Source organism: Mobula birostris, chromosome 13 (genome assembly GCF_030028105.1).
Source record: "Mobula birostris isolate sMobBir1 chromosome 13, sMobBir1.hap1, whole genome shotgun sequence".
NCBI lineage: Eukaryota > Metazoa > Chordata > Chondrichthyes > Myliobatiformes > Myliobatidae > Mobula > Mobula birostris.
The window spans coordinates 105,954,424-105,972,475 of NC_092382.1; the positions used below are offsets into that span (position 1 = coordinate 105,954,424).

Genomic DNA, 18,052 nt, shown 5'->3' on the forward strand with positions numbered 1-18,052 from the left:
GCTCCCCACGTTCATCTGTAGACGTTTCCTGATTTTCAATGAAAAAGGCAAATCACCTCAGACCCCTGACTTTGCAATACCTTTCTGTATGGGTGGTGGTGAACAGGTGTAGAGTATGTCTGGAATGCACTCAGACTCAGAATTGAAATACACAAGGCGACAGTAACGGAATCCAAAGATTAAATCACAATCTGTCGTACTATGCATGGCTCCTCTGCACCACGAGCCCTTTAACTATTGAGTGACAAAAATTGGCAGACAGATCCTTAAAGGGAAAGTGACAGCTAACCGCACTCCGGGGAATGGAGTTTCCGAATCTTGGATGCCTGTCGATGAAGATAATATCTTCGTGTTTGCATGCCCAGTGTAGATCCTCTGAATGCTGACATACACCAGCACAGGAACTTGAAATACAATCACAGGATAGAGAGGGAGAATTAAGCTCTTTGTCCCATTGTTTCTGCTCCGCCATTTCATCATGGCCGAACTATTTCCCTCTCAGTCCTAGTCTCCTGCCGTCTCCCTGATTCCCTCATGCCCTGACTAATCAAGAATCCTTATCAGCTGTTCATCCGGTGTTTGTTTGTGTCGGTCACACCGCCTTGTCAACACGGGCTTCCTCTGACAACGGTTCCTTCCCCTCGCTGAGTTCAGAGACGCAAAGAATCCTCGACACAAGGACAGAGCGAACTTACATGAAAGCGAAGTCAGCCAGAATGGAATCACGGTGTCCTTCCATAGGTGAGTGAGAAGGAAGAACGGAGCGGGAGAGCCCCATTATGTGGCTCATCACGGGTGTGTGTGATCGGACTGGCGGACGAGGATTCACTCGCTTCCTGACCGAGTATGTGGTGGGACGATGTGCAGGGAGATTCTCTCTGTGTCTGACCCCGGGAGTGTGTGATGGGACGTAGTGGCGGGAGCTTCAATTAATGTTGACCCCGGCAGTGTGTGATGTGACGGTGTGGAGGGAGATTCACTCTGTGTCTGACCCCGGGAGTGTGTGATGGGACGGTGAGGAGGGAGCGCACTCTGTGTCTGACCCCGGGAGTGTGTGATAGGACGGTGTGGAGGGAGATTCACTCTGCGTCTGTCCCCAGAAGTATGTGATACCACAGTGTGGAGAGAGATTCACTCTGTGTCTGACCCCGGGAGTGTGTGATAGGACAGTGTGGAGGAAGATTCACTCTGTGTCCCTCCCCGGGAGTGTGTGATAGGACGGTGTGGAGGAAGATTCACTCTGTTTCTGACCCTCACTGCTCTGTCCCCAGCTGAACCTGATGTATCGTATGTGGGCGCTCTCTAAGCTGCGGGTCCGGACAGATGGGCGTCAGTTTTATCCTCATTGCTCTGACTGTGTTTAGGAGACGTTTCTAATACTGTTCAGGGCAAGTGTCGTGTTGACTCTAGTGATTCCCTGATTGAGAGGGAATACATTGGAGCGGCGTCGAAGAGGGAACATTGTGAACAGGTGGGGACGCATGTGAGGATAGTGAGTTTTGGGTAGAGCCGGGTGTAGGGAGCGCCGTGGCAGGGACTCTATGCAGGGAGCGTTATGAAAGGGGTGAGGAGAGAGTGGCGTGGGAGAAGAACATTCTGTGGGAAGGGCGCCGTGGTGTGAATGTCGTGGCAGAGGCGATGCGGAGGAAGGGGCGTTGAGGAGTGTGCGCTGGGTGATGGCATGGGATTTTGGAGGGCCGTTGAAGGACTTGTGAGTAGCGACGGGACTGGGAAAGGCGATGATATGGGAGAGAGGTCATTCACACTTTAAAATCCACTCTCTCTCGTTTCTAACCGCACTATCTCTCCCCTTCTGCTTCCTGACTACCCACTCTCAATTTATCTCCCTTTTCTCTCTTCCTTTCTTTCTCACTTACGCTCTCCATTCTCTCTCCCCCCACTTCCTTTCCCACCCCTCCCCTTTTTCCCCTCTGTCATCCCCTCTCTCCTTTCTCTTCCCCTCCCTCTCCCCTTGTTCCCCCTACTAACCCCTCCCTCACCCCCTCTCCCCCCTTTCTCCCTTCGCCACCTCTTTCAAAATCTATCGTCCCTCCTCGTCCTCTTCATCCTCTCTTCCTGTCTCTCAGCCTCTGTCACTCTTCACCCCATCTGTCTCCCCGTCTCTCTCCCTTCTGTCTCACTCTCTCCCATTGGTTTCCCTCTCTTCTCCAGCTTCCTCACCGCCCCATCTACCCTGGCTTCATTTTCAGGGAATCGTGTCCTACACCCCTGGATCCAACTGTTCTGCAACACTCCTCAGGGTCCCTGTCTACCCGTGACAGCACTTCCAGTGAACCATGTTCCTCTATTTTGCGCCCCTCTGTTCTACAGCACTTTCCAGTAATTTCAACCATCCCACTGATGTGAAGGACACGGCCTGGGTTGTCATACTGAAATACGAGAACCTTCTCTTCTCTGATCTAAATTGTATTTGCCCAATCGCCCAGTACCCCAGCCAATCGTAATCCCACTATAGGGATAACTGCATTCATTGTTTACCACGGCGCCAACGTTAGGACCGTCTGCAAGCTTCCCAACCGTATGTTCTAAAATCTGCTCCAAATGGTAAATATAGTTGACAAAGATCACTGGACCCATCCGAGATTCCCTGACGAGCACCATCAGTGACGGGCTGCTGGTCTGGGAAACGGCCATCGACAATAAACGTCTGGAGGTTAAACCATCTGTGACGTCGTTTAAATCTATACACATTACATCTGCCATCCCTACCTGCTCAGTCCTCGAAAACCAAATGAATCACACAGATCAACTTGAGTTCCTCATCATCCTCGAGAGCAGTTTAACATCTAGAACCTTGCTACACGGCTGATATCAAACTATTCCCCCGCCACAATAACATAAACTCTTGACCTGACAATCTCCTTGCACCTGATTGTCTGCCTGTAGTGTTTTTTCCCTGTATTCTTTATTCTGCATTCTATGAGTGATTCAATTTGTTCTCCTCCAATAAGGTGATCTGTATCTCTGAATGTATCTGGGACCTCTCCTGCCTGTGATGTATATAAATGATATGAATGAAAATGTAGATCAGCCGGTTAGTAGGTTTGCAGATGGTACAAGGATAGGTGGTGTTGTGGAGAGTGGAGAAGACTGGCAAATAATTGAGTGAGATTTCAATCAGTTTCAGATATGGTTTGGAGACCGAGCAGACGGAGTCTAACCCAGTCAAACATAAAATGTTGCACCTTTGTATGTCAACTGCGAAGAGAAAGCACACTATTAAAGTCAACACCCAAAGCAGTGGGATCTTGGGGTCCAGTGTCTATGCTCGTGGCTACACAGGTTAATGGGGTGCTTAGGTAGGCGAATGGCATGGTTGCTGGTATTTAGTCGGGCATTATGTTAACAGGTCAGGAAGTTTTATTGCAACATTATAGTGCTCAAATTACGCTGTATCAGGCGTATTGTAGTCTTCTTCGGTTGTCCATCGATTTTCGATGTTGACTGAGGCCTCGGCAAGATTATATGGAGGACCCGCCCCAGCCCATGCTGCAAGTCTAACCTCTCCACGCTGCCAATGTTGTCCAAGGGAAGAGCACTAGGACCCATACAGCTCCGCACCGGTGTCGTCGCAGAGCAATGTGTGGTAAGTCCCTTGCTCCAGGACATAACACGGTGACTTAGCTGAGGCTCGAAGTAGCGACCTTCAGATTACGAGACCGACCCCTTAACCACTTGGCCACGCGTATTGTATAAAGTTCCGGTCACAACATTATAGGAAGTATGTCAAGGATTTGGATAGCCTCCAAAGAGGTTTAACAGGACGCTGCCTGGATGAGATGACATGTGTAGCAACGAGAGGTCGGACACTTGGGTTGTTCTCTCTGGAGCGGCGGAAGTCGAGTGAAGATATGACAGAGGTTTATAAGATTATGAGAGGTACTGATAGAGTAGACTGTCAGTACCTTTTTTACCAGAGTTGAAATGTCTAATACCGGAGGGAATGTACTCGGGATAACGCTATGGGTCTGTTCTGTGCTGAACTGGTTGGTCTGTGTTCTGTGTGTGACAACAATAAACCAATTTCCCAAATCTACCAGGCGGAATGTCCTAAACATACAAAGCCTAGATTATTATCCCGTTTTTCTTCCGAGATTTTGCTGCAGACAGCAGAGGTTTCATTGCTGTACGTAACGCCACTTGTCACTGACATCCAACCAGCGACGTCCTGTATTCTGTATTGTGTTCTGTATTATGAACAAGCCAATTCGGAACCCAAATGGTGTTTGTTGAAAGCCTTCCTGAGTAACTCTGAAACTCCAGCTACGTCTGGGATGACTGCGATTCCGTCTCCTCTGCTCCTTTTCACTATCTGCTGGGCTGACGTCCCTACGGTTTTTGTTGTTGTTGTTGTTGTTGTTGTTGCTATCTTGACGAAGGTCCAGTCAGGGTAGCTGCACGCTTTCAAGACATCGCTCAAATACCAGCTCCCTCTGTCTTTTGCTGTAATGTTAGTGAGTTTATTCTCGGCGCGTTGATGTTCGTGTTCTGATAACCCACAATTATGTTCTAATGGGTGATGAGAGTCAAACCGTAGATCGTGATCTGCATGCGTTGGTTTCCTGGAAACTTCAATATCCAGATGTCCTTTTCCTTTGATAAGTACCACACAGTCTGAAAAAAGCAGTACGTTGCTCCTGACGTCGTCTGGTGGAAATTTAATGTTTTTATCCACCGAGTCGATGTGTTCTGTGAAGGCTTGCACGTCAGGAAATTTGACCTTGACCCAGGTGTCATCCCCATTCCTGAACCAATGATTGGGTGATGTTCCAGTTGACTTCGTTTACTACGGCCTGATAAAGGTAGCGAGGGGTAGAGATAGTGTGAGGGGCATAGGGATGTTACAGTGTGGGGCCACAGAATGTAGAGAGAGGTAAAGAACGAGAGGGGGTGGATAGAAATGTTCTTGTGAGGGTGGAGAATGGAGAGAGACCGTGAGATGGAGAGAGAGGGACGGAGAGAGATAACGACGGTGAAACGGGCAGGGACGCGGGAGCAAACAGAGACACGGAGGGGAAGGTGACGATGGAAAGGAAGAGGGGAGGAAAAGCGAGAGGAGGGGGACAGGGAGATGCAGAGGAGCTGGACGGCGGGTAGAGAATTGAAGAAGGAGGACGCGAGGTCTCCATTCTGGTCCTCACCTTTCCCTGCGCGGGGATATTCTTATCCCGGTTTTTAGAGTCTTCACGGAGGGGCAGAGACACACAGACAGAGACGAGCAAGAGAAGGGTAGCGGGGGGGGGGCGTGAGGCAGGATTCCCCTAATCGTTAGCTACCTCGTTGCCTCTCTAAGGTCCCGTGCCCCCTCCTCACCCCTCTACGTTGCCTATTCTTTTTTTTTTTTTTCGGAACATCCCACTTCATCTCAGACAGGGGAAACATTCCCTCCGAGGTTGGGGTAAGATTTTCTATCTTGTGTTGTCTGGCCCACACCCCGCCCTCTAACGCGGTCCTCATCTTTATGAGGGGTTCCATCCGCCTCCTGGGATAACTCCATAACTGCCCCCTCCATTCCCGTCCAAGTTGGCCTTCCCCATCTCGAACACATCCCCCACCACACTCTTACCTCCATTTCCTACTCCCTCCCAATCCTCCCTCTCCTGAACTCCCTCTTCTCACATCCCCACCCTCCACGCCTTTCTCATTTAGCATGACTATACCGCCCGCAACATACCCCTTTTCACATCTGTCCCCTCCCCTCCCTTCTTCCCCCCACCCTGTCCCCTGTCGCAGGCGCCGGAGCCTCTCTCAGGCGCGACACACCGAACGGGGCGCGGGAGAGTGTGTACCTCAACCTCCTCCGCCTGCACTTCCTCCACTAACGCCCTCGACCGCCACCTTGGAGAAGATGATGGGTAAGGAGAGCCGTTCACCTCAGTCTGAGGGAGTGCACTCACTCACTTCGGTGGGTCTGGGTGTTTTAACCGGGGCCGTGGTTTCTCATAGACAGAGGGTCTGAAGCCCCGGCGATGAGCCGGAGCTGAGGGAGCGCCCGACGCGCAAACCAGGAAGCAACTGGGACGGTGCAAATCTGCAGGAAAATGGAGGCTCTCTATTAGTGACACGAATCCCTCCGACATTTCCTTCCTCCTTAGCCGGCCATCATTCTCTACTCCTCTGTCCATGCCTTTCCTCAATCGCCCTCCTTCGATTCTTCTCTCCCCCATCGTCTACCTTCCTAATCGCTCATCCCTCCCTCCCGGTTCCTCTCTTCCCTCTTTCTTCCGCTGTCTCTCCCAATCCCTCTCCGACTCCTCACACTCTATGGCTCCACCTCTCTCTCCCCCACCCCCTGTTTCGCCATGTCTACTTGTCTTACTTTCCCAGCTCTCTTCTCACACTACCCCATCTTTCACCCCTCGCTACCCACTCTGCCCCCGCTATCTGCTTCTCTCTCTCCGCCAACCCCGATCTTGCCTTTTCTGTCTCTCCGCCTAACTCCCCACTCCCACCACTCTTTGCCCCGCCACTCTCGTCTCACTGGATCACGCTCTCCAACACCCTCAGTCTCTCTCCTCCCCCTGGTCCCTTTATCAGCTGTTTATCCGGTGTTTGTTTGTGACGGTCACACCCCCTTGTCAACATGGGCTTCCTCTAACAACTGCTCCTTCCCCTCGCTGAGCTCAGAGACTCAGTGAATCTTCGACAGGAGGACAGTGCGAGACTTACATGAATGCGAAGATCGTCAAAATGGACTCACGGTCTCCTTCCAGAGGTTAGTGGGGCAGAAAGACGGAGGGAGAGAGCCCCATTATGTGTCTGATCACGGGAGTGTGTGATGGGCCGTTGTGGAGGGAGATTCTCTGTGTCTGACCAGGGGAGTGTGTGATATTACGCTGCAGAGAGAGCTTCACTCTGTTTCTGACCACGGGAGTGTGTGATAGGACGGGGTGAAGGGAGCTTCACTCTTTTTATTACCGCGGGAGTGTGTGATGGGACAGTGTGGAGGGAGCTTCACTCTGTGCCTGCTCACGGGAGTGTGTGATGGGACGGTGCGGAGGGAGCTTCACTCTGTCTCTGACCGGCACAGCTCTATCGCCAGCTGAAACAGATGTTTCGTACATGGGCCCTCTCTAAGTTGCTGGTCCGGACAGATGGGTATCATTGTAATTCTCATTGCTCTGACTGTGTTTAGGAGACGTTTCTAATGCTGTTCAGGGCAAGTGTCGTGTTGACTCCGGTGATTCCCTGATTGAGAGGGAATTCATTGGAGCGGCGTCGTAGAGGAGTCATTGTTAACTGGTGGGGGCTTATGTGAGGGTAGTGAGTTTTGGGAAGGGCCGGGTGTAGGGAGCGCCGTGGCAGGGTCTCTATGGAGGGAGCGTTATGAAAGAGGTGAGAAGAGAGTGGCGTGGGAGAAGAACATTCTGTGGGAAGGGCGCCGTGGTGTGAATGTTGTGGGAGAGGCGGTGCGAAGGAAGGGGCATTGAGGACTGAGCACTGGGTGATGCCATGGGATTTTGGAGGGCCGTTGGAGGTCTGTTGTGTAGCGACGGGAATGGTAGAGGCGGTGATGAGGGCGAGAGTTCGATAACATTTTAGATCCACTCTCTCTCGTTTCTAACCTCACTATCTCACCCCTCTCTCCCCTTCTGCTTCCAGCCTCCACACTCTCCCTGTATCTCTTTCCCTCTCCTCAACCTCTTCTGAGGTTGAACAGGTTGGGTCTTTATTATTCAGAAGGTAGACTGTTGAGGGGGGACTTGATAGAGGTATTTAAAATGATGAGAGCGATATATAGAGTTGGCACGGATAGGCTTATTTTCCCATTGAAAGAGGGGGAGATTCAAACAAGAGGACATGAGTTGAGAGTTAAAGGGGGAAAGTTTAAGGGTAACATGTGGGGAACTTCTTTACTCAGAGAGTGGTAGCTGTGTGGAACGAGAAGTGGTTGAGGCAGATTCGATGTTGTCGTTTAAAGTGAAACTGGACAGCTAAATGGACAGGAAAGAAATGGAGGGTTATCGGCTGTGTGCAGGTCGGTGGGACTAGGTGGCCTGTCTCCGTGCTGTAATTGTTATATGGTTATGTGGTTATATGGTTTTCCTTTCCTTTCTTTCTCACTCACTCTCTCCATTCTCTTCTCTCTTCTCACCCCTCCCACATTCCCCCCGTTGTCATCACCTCTCTCTTCTCTCACCCCCTCTCTCTCCCCTTCTCCCCGCTATCATCCACTCCCCCTCTCCCCTTTCCCCTTTTCACCCCTCCCCTTCTTTCAAACTCTCTCTGCCTCTCCGTCCTCTCCTTCCTCTCTTCCTGTCTCTCACCCTCTGTCACTCTTCACCCCATCTGTCTCCCCCTCACTCACCCCCTCTCTCTCTCACCCTCTCCCACTCGTTCCCCTCTGTTCCCTCCCGAAATCACCGCCACATCTACCTGTGACTTCCCTTTCAGGAAACCGTGTCCCTGCACCCCTGGGTACCTCTGTTCTACAACATTCCCCAGGGTCCCTGAGTACGTGTGACTCCACTTTCAAAGAACCGTGATTCTGTACATTGTGTCCCTCTGTTTCACAACACTACCCAGTGTCCCTGTCTACCTGTGACTCCGCTTTCATAGAACTATTTCCGTGCACCCCTTGATCACACTGATCTGCAAGTCCCCAGGGTCCCTGTCTGCCTGCGACTCCGTTTCAGGGAATCATGTACATGCAACCCCTATGTCCCTCTGTTGTACATCACACCCCAGAGTCGTTGTCTACGTGGGCTCCACTTTCTGGGAACCGTGTCCCTGCATCCCTGAGTCCCTCAGTTCTGCAACACTACCCAGGGTCTCTGTCTACCTGTGACTCCACTGTCAGGGAGCCGTGTCCCTCCCCCCTTGGGCATCCCCGTTCTACATTACTCCCCAGGGTCCCTGTCTACCTGTGACTACACTTTCAAGGAACCGTTTTCCTGTACCTGGGTCCCTCTGTTCTACAACACTCCCCAGGCTCCCTGTCTACCCGTGGCTCCACTTTCAGGGAACCGTGTCCCTGTACCCATGAGTCCCTTCGTTCTATAACAGTCCCCAGGCTCCCTGTCTACCTGCGAATCCACTTTCGGGGAACCATGTTTCTGTACCCCTGGGTCCCTCTGTTTCGACAACGCTTACCAGGACTACCTACACCGCACTCCCCCCCCCCGTGTGAAAGCCTTACCCTGGGTTTGCCATACTAAAATAGGATAGCTTGCATTTCTCTGATCTAAATTGCACTTGCCCACTCGGCCACTTCCCCACCTAATCGAGATCCCACTACAGAGATAACTGTATTCACTGTTTACCACCCCACTAGAGGTAGGATGTGGAAGCATTAGGAAGGGTACAAAGAAGAATTACTGGGATGCTGACTTGATCAGAGAGTATGCATTTTGATCAGAGATTAAGGGAGCTAGGGCTTTACTCTTTGAAGAGACAGAGGATGAGAGGAGAAATGATAGAGATGTACAAGATAATAAGAGGAATAGATAGAGTGGATAGCCAGCGCCTCTTACCCAGGGCACCTCTGCTCAATACAAGAGGACATGGCTTTAAGGTAAGGGGTGGGAAGTTCAAGGGGGATATTAGAGGAAGGTTTTTTTACTCAGAGAGTGGTTGGTGCGTGGAATGCACTGCCTGAGTCAGTGGTGGAGGGAGATACGCTAGCGAAGTTTAAGAGCCTACTAGACAGGTATATGGAGGAATTTAAGGTGGGTGGTTCTATGGGAGGCAGGTTATGAGGGTCGGCACAACAATGTGGGCCGAAGGGCCTGTATGTGCAGTACAATTCTGTGATCTTTGTTAAGAAGGCGATAAGTATGGTTGCCTTTATTAGTCGGGCATTATGTTAACAAGTCAGGATGCTGTGTTGCAACATTATAATGCTCAAATTAGGCTGTATCAGGCGTATTGTACAACGTTCCGGTCACCCCATTACAGGAAGGATGTCAAGGCTTTGGAGTGTCTCCAAAGAGTTTGAACAGGACGCTGCCTAGATTAGATGACATGTGTAACAACGAGAGGTTGGACACTTGGTTTATTTTCTCTGGAACGGCGGAAGTTGAGACAGAGGATTCTTTTTTTAGAATATGAGAAGCACAGAGAGATTAGACTGTCAGTACCTCTTCACCAACGTTGAAATGTCTAATACCAAAGGGAATGTACTCAGAATAACACTGTGAGTCTGTTATGTGGTGAAATGGTTGGTGTGTGTTCTATGTGTGACAATAATAAACCAATTTACGAAATCTACCAGGCGGGATGTCCTAAACGTGCAATGGCTAGATTATTATCCATGTTCTCATCTGAGCTTTTGCCACAGACGGCAGATTTCCCATTGCGGATCCGTACGTAACACCACTTGTCACTGACGACCAACCAACGGCCTCCGGCCTCTTGTGTTCTGTAGACAAGCCAATTCGGAATCCGAACGGCTTACTCACTGTAGATCTCATGCATCGCACACTTGTGAATGACTCTCCCATGAGAGGGACGTTGTCAAAGTCCAGTCTAAAGTCAACTCTTTAACACCCTACTGCCCTGCACGATAATCCCAAGATCCCTTCGTATGTCGCCATTTAAATTCTGCCGTTAACTGTTTCCTGTCCCTTCACATTTACTTGGTAAAGCGCAAAACCTCACATTGACCCGGGTTAAACTTAATCTGCCTTTTCTCCACCCACATTAACAATTGATCGATATTCCACTGAATCCATGGACGATTTTCTACACTGCCCACAATGTCACCAAACTTTGGGTCGTTTGCATATTTACCAACCCACCCATCTTCTTTTTCATCCATGTCAGTCCGATCCATCAACAATACCAGAGGTCCCCGCGCAGGTCACTGCGGAACGCCACTAATCACAGACCACAAGCGAGAATAAGTTCCATTCGTCAGCACTCTGTGGCTTGTGTAAACAGGCCAACTCAAAGTTAAAATCTCAGTATTCAAAATACATTTATTATCAAATCTTCTTTCTTGATTTCTTTATATTTAATCCTGAACCACCCCGCCATTCAGGACAAAGCAATTCTTCAATGTAATCCTAAACTAATTTCCGAACAATTTACAACTTTGAAAAATAACAAACTCCGAATGCTAACGGACAATTCCCCGTGTATCCTATTTATCATAATCTGTTGGATAAGGCTCTCCTGAGGGACTGACTCAAACGCCCAACTCAGGTCCATGTGGACAACATCCAGGACTCGAACTTCATCGATCACACTGGAGAAAGTAAAACGCCCCTCGAATCAGTGAGACAATTGTCAGAGTTTTCCAGAGTCATGGAATTTGAACTCTCAGCGATGCCAACTGGAAAGTTGATGAGATTGAGGGGGGGAAGAAGGTGATCGTGGTACGTAGAGAGCGCCGATGTTGGGTGGGAGCGAAACCCTGTGGGTGTCACGGCTGAATTCACACATACTGAATGGTCTCTCTACAGGTGCGCATAAACAAGAGCCGAAAGAGAACACCGGAAATAGATCCTCCCTGAAGATTTGCCTACTCTGCTTAGTTACCTCCGTCCTCGTCGCGATAGTGGCCGGGCTCTCAATCTATGGTGAGTCGAACGGGCTCCGGATGGTGTCCGGCCGTAAGGAAACCGAAAGAATTGAGGTGCCCGCGTTATGCATCACAGTGACGCCGACACAGTTCTCAATGTCATAACGACATGACCCTCTTCGTAACACTAACAGGCCCATTACCGTGACGCTGTCACGCCGTCACCGGCCCGCCCCTCAGCGTGACAACATCGCTACCCGTACAGCGACACGGGCGGGAACCCGCACCTGCTCGTGACACGCTCATTCGGAAACTGCCGTGACCGTGACACTGACACACCCATCTCCGTGACCTGGAAATGCCCGGTTCCGAATAAGGGACCCGCTCTGAAAGTCATACCGGCACATTTCTCACAGTAACACCCACACAGTGTCGCCATGAGTATACGACCATAAGACATTCAGACACAGGAGCAGGCCTAGGCCGCTTGGCTCTTCCAGCCTGCTCCGCCTTTTCATCATGGAAGATCAATTTCCCTCTCAACCCCAATCTGCTGCCTCCTCCCCGTATCGCTTCATACACTGACTAATCAAGAATCTATTAACCTCTGCACTAAATAAACCCAATATCGCCCTCTACAGTCCCTTTGCAATTCTCCCTACGTTTAGAAAATAATCTACGCTTTTACTTCTTGCTTAAAAGTGCCTGAACAGACATTGTATTCCACCTGACACTTCTTGGCCAATTCTCCTCACCTATGTAGGTTTTCTATGTCCTCTCCTCTTCCTCTGCAACACCAGCCGCTCTACTTATCTTTGAACTTTCCGCAAACATGGCCAAAACCCTATTAATTCCTTCATCTACATTGCTGATATTTTATGTAAAAAGTAGCATCTCACCATGACACCGACACGCCCATCACCATAACTCAGAAATGCACCTCACAGTGACACCGACTCACCTCTGACCGTGACAACCGACACGCTCTTCACAGGAACACATAAACAGCCTTTACGCGCCTCTCCACAACACGGAAACGGTTCTCGCCTTGACGCCGTCACAAATCCCACGGCGACAGTGACAGGCTTTTGACCGGAACATGGACACACTCATCGTCGTGATGTCGACACATCCCTCAATACAACACCGACACGCCACTCACCGTGACACCAACACACCATTCACCCTCTCTCTCTCTCAGTGTTACAGATCCGTCAGTCTCTGATCGCCTCCGATCAAAAGTACCAGAGACTTTGGGAACAACATCAGGAGATGAACAGGACCCAGTGCCAATGTCTACTGCAAATTCACCAGCCGAACTCAACCCTTGAACCAATGACATCAGAGGATTCCCGCGAGGACATCCCCCAGGATAAATGTCTCAATAATGTTTCCGTCCCCAGCAACAACGTCTCCATCCTCGAACACAAATTGTTTAAACTCCAAAACAGCTACTCCATCCTAGTAAACAAATCGTTCGTCCTGGAAAGCAACCTCTCCGTCCTGAGCACCGATCTCTCTGTTCAGCATCAAACGCAAACCGATCTCCGCCGAAATTTCAATCACCTCGAAATGCAGTGTAGAGCTCTCAACGAAACCAAGGTTCATATCTGCCATCTGCTGACGAGGAGGAAAGGTGAGATAACAGCCGCCATTCACCAGTTCCTAATCACGGGATAGAAAGAGGAATCTATACCTTGTGGCTGGTCTCGGGAATGTTCATTGTGAGGATGCGATTGGACCGACACCTGCAGTGTTACACCGTGTGTGTGTTATGGGACGGTGGGGTGGAGCGCCACCTAGTATCCTACATGGAGAATGTGTGATGGGGAGGTGTGGAGGGAGAGACACCTAGTGTCTGTACCCGGGAGTGCGTGATGCGGTGCTCCGGAGACAGATTAGCTCAGGGTCTGACGCCGGCAGTGCGTCATTCCTCGGTTGAAACCGTGTGTTTCTGATAGACCGTGCGGGGGAGCTTCTCACTGTCTGACCCTGGGTATGTGTGATATGACAGTGTGGATGGAGATTCGGCCTGTTGCTGACGCCGAGTGTCTGTGATGGGACGGTGCGGAGTGAGCTTCACTCCGTGTCTGACACCGGGTGTGTGTGTTGAAAGGGTCAGGGGGAGTTTCATTCTGTGTTTGAAAGCCGGAATGGGTCATGGGACCGATGTGGAGGGAGTTTCATTCTGTATTTGACACTGCGTGAGTGTGATGGGACGGTGTGAAGGGATTTTTTTCCCCCAGCGGAAGTAATGAAGGAGGATTCACTGTTTCGTGTTCATGATTTCCAGATCAAGCGTGTTCCCGGAATTGGATCAGAAATGAAGACCTTTGTTATTTCATATCCACATTTGAAATATCTTACGACGGAGCGAAACAGAATTGTTCAAACTCTGACGCAAAGCTTCTTGAAATAAATTCAAATGAGGAAGAGGTATGTGTCAGAAGACATATCCACATCAGAGTGGAGCTTCTTCCACACCGTCCCATCACATATTCCGGGGTCAGACACAGAGTGAAGCTCCCTCCACATTGTCCCATCACATACTCCCGGGGTCAGACACAGAGCGTCTCTCCCTCCACACTGTCCTTTCGCACACTCCCGGGGGCAAACGCAGAGTGAAGCTCCCTCCACACCGTCCCATCGTACATTCCCGGGGCCGACACAGAGTAAATCTCCCTCCACACCGTCCCATCGCACACTCCTGGGGCAGACACTCATTGAAGATCCCTCCATACCGTCCCATCGCACACTCCTGGGGCAGACACTGAGTGAAGATCCCTCCACTCCGTCTCATCACACTCGCCGGCGGTCAGAAAGTGAGTGACGCTCCTTAAATTGTGCTCGTTTTGAATCATTAATGACAGCCATTTAATTTCACAGAATTTTATTAACAAAGCTGTCGGCGACCAAAATAATTCATACTGGATTGGAAAATGCAAAGCCGGGTGAGATTTGGGTTCATGTAGGTTTTTGAAGAGAGAATGGGTCGTGAGTTTTATTTGGGGACTGATACGGGCTGCGAGAAGGGAGTGAACATTGGGATTATATTGGGTAATGTCATGGGGCTGTGGGGTGAGAAAGGGGAGTGCGAGTATTTCGGGGAAAAAGACGCGGCCTTCAGATAGAAAGTGGATCAGAGGAAGTATTTTGGGGAATCAGACCGGCCTGTGGGGAGAGTGGAGCTGTGGGATTAGTTTGCAGATTGACACGGTTCCGTGGGGAGACGTTCAGAGTGTGGGAGTATCCTAGGGACTAACACGGGACCGTGGGGAGAGGCGGGCTTTGAGAGTAATGGGGAAGTAACAGGACTGTAGGGAGAAAAATGGATCGTGGGGTTATTTTGAGGACTCCCGGAGCTCTGTGGGGAAAGAGTTGAGCAAGGGATCAACCTGGGGCTGACACAGGGCTGCAGAGAATGAGTCAGTGAGTGTTTTGGGAACTCGTACAGGTATGTGGGGAGAGAGGAGGTTAGTGAGAGTGTTTTGAGAATTGGCAGAGTTATGTGGGGAAAGATTGAGTCAGTGGGAGTATTGTGTGGACTGACACCGCTCGGTGAGGAAAGATTGAGTCAGTGGGAGTAGTTTCGGAACTGACACCGGTCGGTGAGGACAGATTGAGTCAGTGGGAGTAGTTTGGGGACTGACACAGGACTGTCTGCTGGAGTTGTGTTGCTCCTTTTGAAATTGTTTACCCCTCCTTGACAGGAAAGTGGCCTTTAATGTCGTGTACAAGGTGAACTCTGGAAAGTTCGAATGCAGTGAGTGTAAATTCAGTTGGCTTCACAATTGCAAAAATGATCAGCACCGTTTCATCTGTGAGAAGACGGCACCCGTGTGCCTGGATATTCCTGAAAAGATCCGGAGACTTTGTCAAAAGCCTGTCGGCCCAACTTGAATCAAATGACTACACTTTCTTTCTCCCCCCGACTGTCACAAACCCCATCCTCTGCCCTTCGCTCCTACCCTATTCTGCTCCCTCTATGCATCACAATCTTACTCGCCATCTCGCCCTCTCTTTACCCTCGTCCCTCTAAACTCCTTCTCTCCTTCATATCTCCTCCCCTCCCATTTCCCCATTTCATCCGAATTTCTTTCCACTCACTTTCTTGTCTCACTCTCCCCCTCTTCTTCCCTCCCAATCCTTCGATTCTCTACTCCGTCTCTCTCCCACTCCCTCTCTCCTTTTTTTACAAAATCCAACTCGCTCTCCCTCTATCTCTTCAGCTACTCTCACCTCAATAATGTGTCCTAATGTTCTCTCTACCCCAGCCCTGAGGATATAGAGAACACGCATTCGCCCTATCCGTACCCCTTTCAGAATAAAGCTTCAACGTTTCCGACCTCTCTGCATAATTCTGTCCCTCGACCCCAGGCAAAATCCCCGTAAATGTCCCCCCGCATTCTTTCCAGATCAGTGGCATCTTTCCCACAACAAGGCGTCCAAAACTCAACATCGTACTCCAAGTGCGTCCTCACAGATATCTTGTCGACCTAGAACGTGTCCTTCCGACTCCTGTACTCATGCCCTGACTGATGAAGGCCAGCGTGCCCACTCTCCCAGCATAGAGAGAATGTATCGCATGTTTCCCAGGTGATTTATTATCAGTGACCTATACCGCCTGAGATTTAATCTTTTGCTGGATAGTAAGGCGCAAAAATGTGAAATTAATGTTAAGTACAAAACGACAATAAATACCGCAAAAAAATGTGGAGTTGGTGCTCATGTGTTCAAAATAAAGTGGACGAGGGAAAGAAGCAGTTCCTGAATGGCTGAGATCCCAGGTCCCTGTGCCTCTTCCCCGATGGTAGTAAAGAGCAGGGAGATTGTCCCGGGTGGTGAGGAGCTTCAGTAATGGACGCCGCCTTTTCAAAGCATCGCATCGTGAGGATGTCCTCGATGCCGCAGAGCGTTGTGCCCCTGATGGAGCTGGTTCAGTCTACATCCCGACACAAAATAATCTGCAGATGCTGGGATCAAAGCAACACTCACAACACGCTGAAGGAACTCAGCAGGTCGGGCAGCATCCGTGGAAAAGATCGGTCGACGTTTCGGGTTGGAGCCGTTCGTCAGGACTGTAGAGGGAAGTGGCAGAGGCCCTATAAAGAACCTGGGGCGACGGTGGTAGGAAGAAGTCTGGTAGGTTCAAGGTGAAAAGCCAATAAGGGGAAAGATAAAGCGTGGGTGAGGGGAGGCAGGGAGCTGATATCAGGAAAGGTGAAGAAAGAGTAGGGGAAAACACAGTGGGTAGTAGAAGGAGGCGGGACCATGAGGGAGGTGATAGGGAGGTGGGGGAGGGGCAGAGTGACATGGGGATAGAGGAAGGGAGGGGGAGGGAATTACCGGAAGTTGGAGAATTCTATGTTCATACCAAGGGGCTGGAGACTACCTGGACGGTATATCAGGTGTTGCTCCTCCAACCTGAGTTTAGCCTCATCATGACAGGATGAATGGGAGTGGGAAGCAGAGTTCAAGTGGGTGTCTACTGTGAGATCCAGCAGAGTTGAGGTGTTCCCAACCTTCTCCTTCCCACCTTCCCCCCACCTTCTTTATAGGGCCCCTTCCCTCTACAGTCCGACCAGATGTTGCCCGACCTGCTGAGTTCCTCCAGCGTGTTGGGAGTGTCAGTATACGTCTCTCCGCAGCCTCTTGCGACCTTGTGCATTGCAGCCTCCACACCAGCCGGCGATGCGACATGTCAGACGGTCATCTGTAGAACGTTGCGAGTCTTCAGTGAAAGACGTGGCAAACCCTTCTGCAAGGAGAGAGCTTCGGGTGGTGGTGAAAACAAGTGCACAGTATGGTCTGGAAAACACTCCGACACAGACTCGAAATACTAATGATATCCAAAACCGAAATCACAAGCAGTCGTACCAGCAACGCGTCTCCCACGGTTAACAAGTAGCCTTTAACGACAGACTTTCCATGAAGATATGCTGACAGACAATAATTGGCAGCCTGAGTCTTAAAGGGTCAGCTCACCACATTTGGAGAATGGGCGTCCCGACATTGTTCAGTCGGGAACATGACACCTTCTTCGTGTTTGCATGAATGTGTTTGGCCCAGAATAGATCCACTGAGATGGTGACATCCAGCAACACAGCAACTTCAAAAAAAAGAAAGTCGATAAGATATGGGAGCAGTGTTATGCCATTTGGCCCATCCAGTCTGCTCGCCATTCCATCATGTCTCATCCATTTCCCTCACAGCCCCAATTTCCTGCATTTGAACCGTATTCCTTCATGCCCTGACAAATCAAGAAACTGGCAAACTCTCACTTCAATATACCCAATGTCAGACTTCACAGCCGCCCGTATAACACATTCCACAGATTTACCAAGCTATGGCGAAATAAATTCCTCCCTAATCCGTTCGTAAAGGTCAGAACTCCATTCCGTTGTGTCTCCACTGATCTTAGACTTTCACACCACGGGGAACTTTCTCTCCACATATTCATTGTTGAGGCCTTTAAACATGAGATTGGTTTCAGCATCACCTCATTATTCTGAGTTCCAGCCATTAAACGCTTCTGATTTGATAAGCATTTCAATTCCGGAGTTATTC

General features: G+C 50.1%; 1 protein-coding gene across 9 annotated transcripts in view; it reads left to right on the forward strand.

The window, feature by feature from the left end:
- The first annotated feature begins 674 nt into the window (after positions 1-674).
- The window catches only part of LOC140207279 (uncharacterized), a 44,063-nt gene continuing 26,685 nt past the window's right edge, over positions 675-18,052 (forward strand). For 7 of the 9 annotated variants that reach the window (XR_011888539.1, XR_011888538.1, XR_011888541.1 and 4 more), the window contains exons 1-6: positions 6,661-6,736; positions 11,427-11,543; positions 12,687-13,121; positions 13,779-13,921; positions 14,372-14,436; positions 15,196-15,248. Coding sequence is in view for 2 of the 9 variants with exons in the window: in XM_072275754.1 (XP_072131855.1) it covers positions 696-741; positions 11,427-11,543; positions 12,687-13,121; positions 13,779-13,921; positions 14,372-14,436; positions 15,196-15,385 (996 nt within the window). In the remaining 7 variants the exon portion in view is untranslated. Of the gene's footprint in view, positions 742-6,660; positions 6,737-11,426; positions 11,544-12,686; positions 13,122-13,778; positions 13,922-14,371; positions 14,437-15,195; positions 16,203-18,052 lie in introns of those variants that run through there. The other 2 variants (XM_072275754.1, XM_072275753.1) reach the window with 2 other exon arrangements.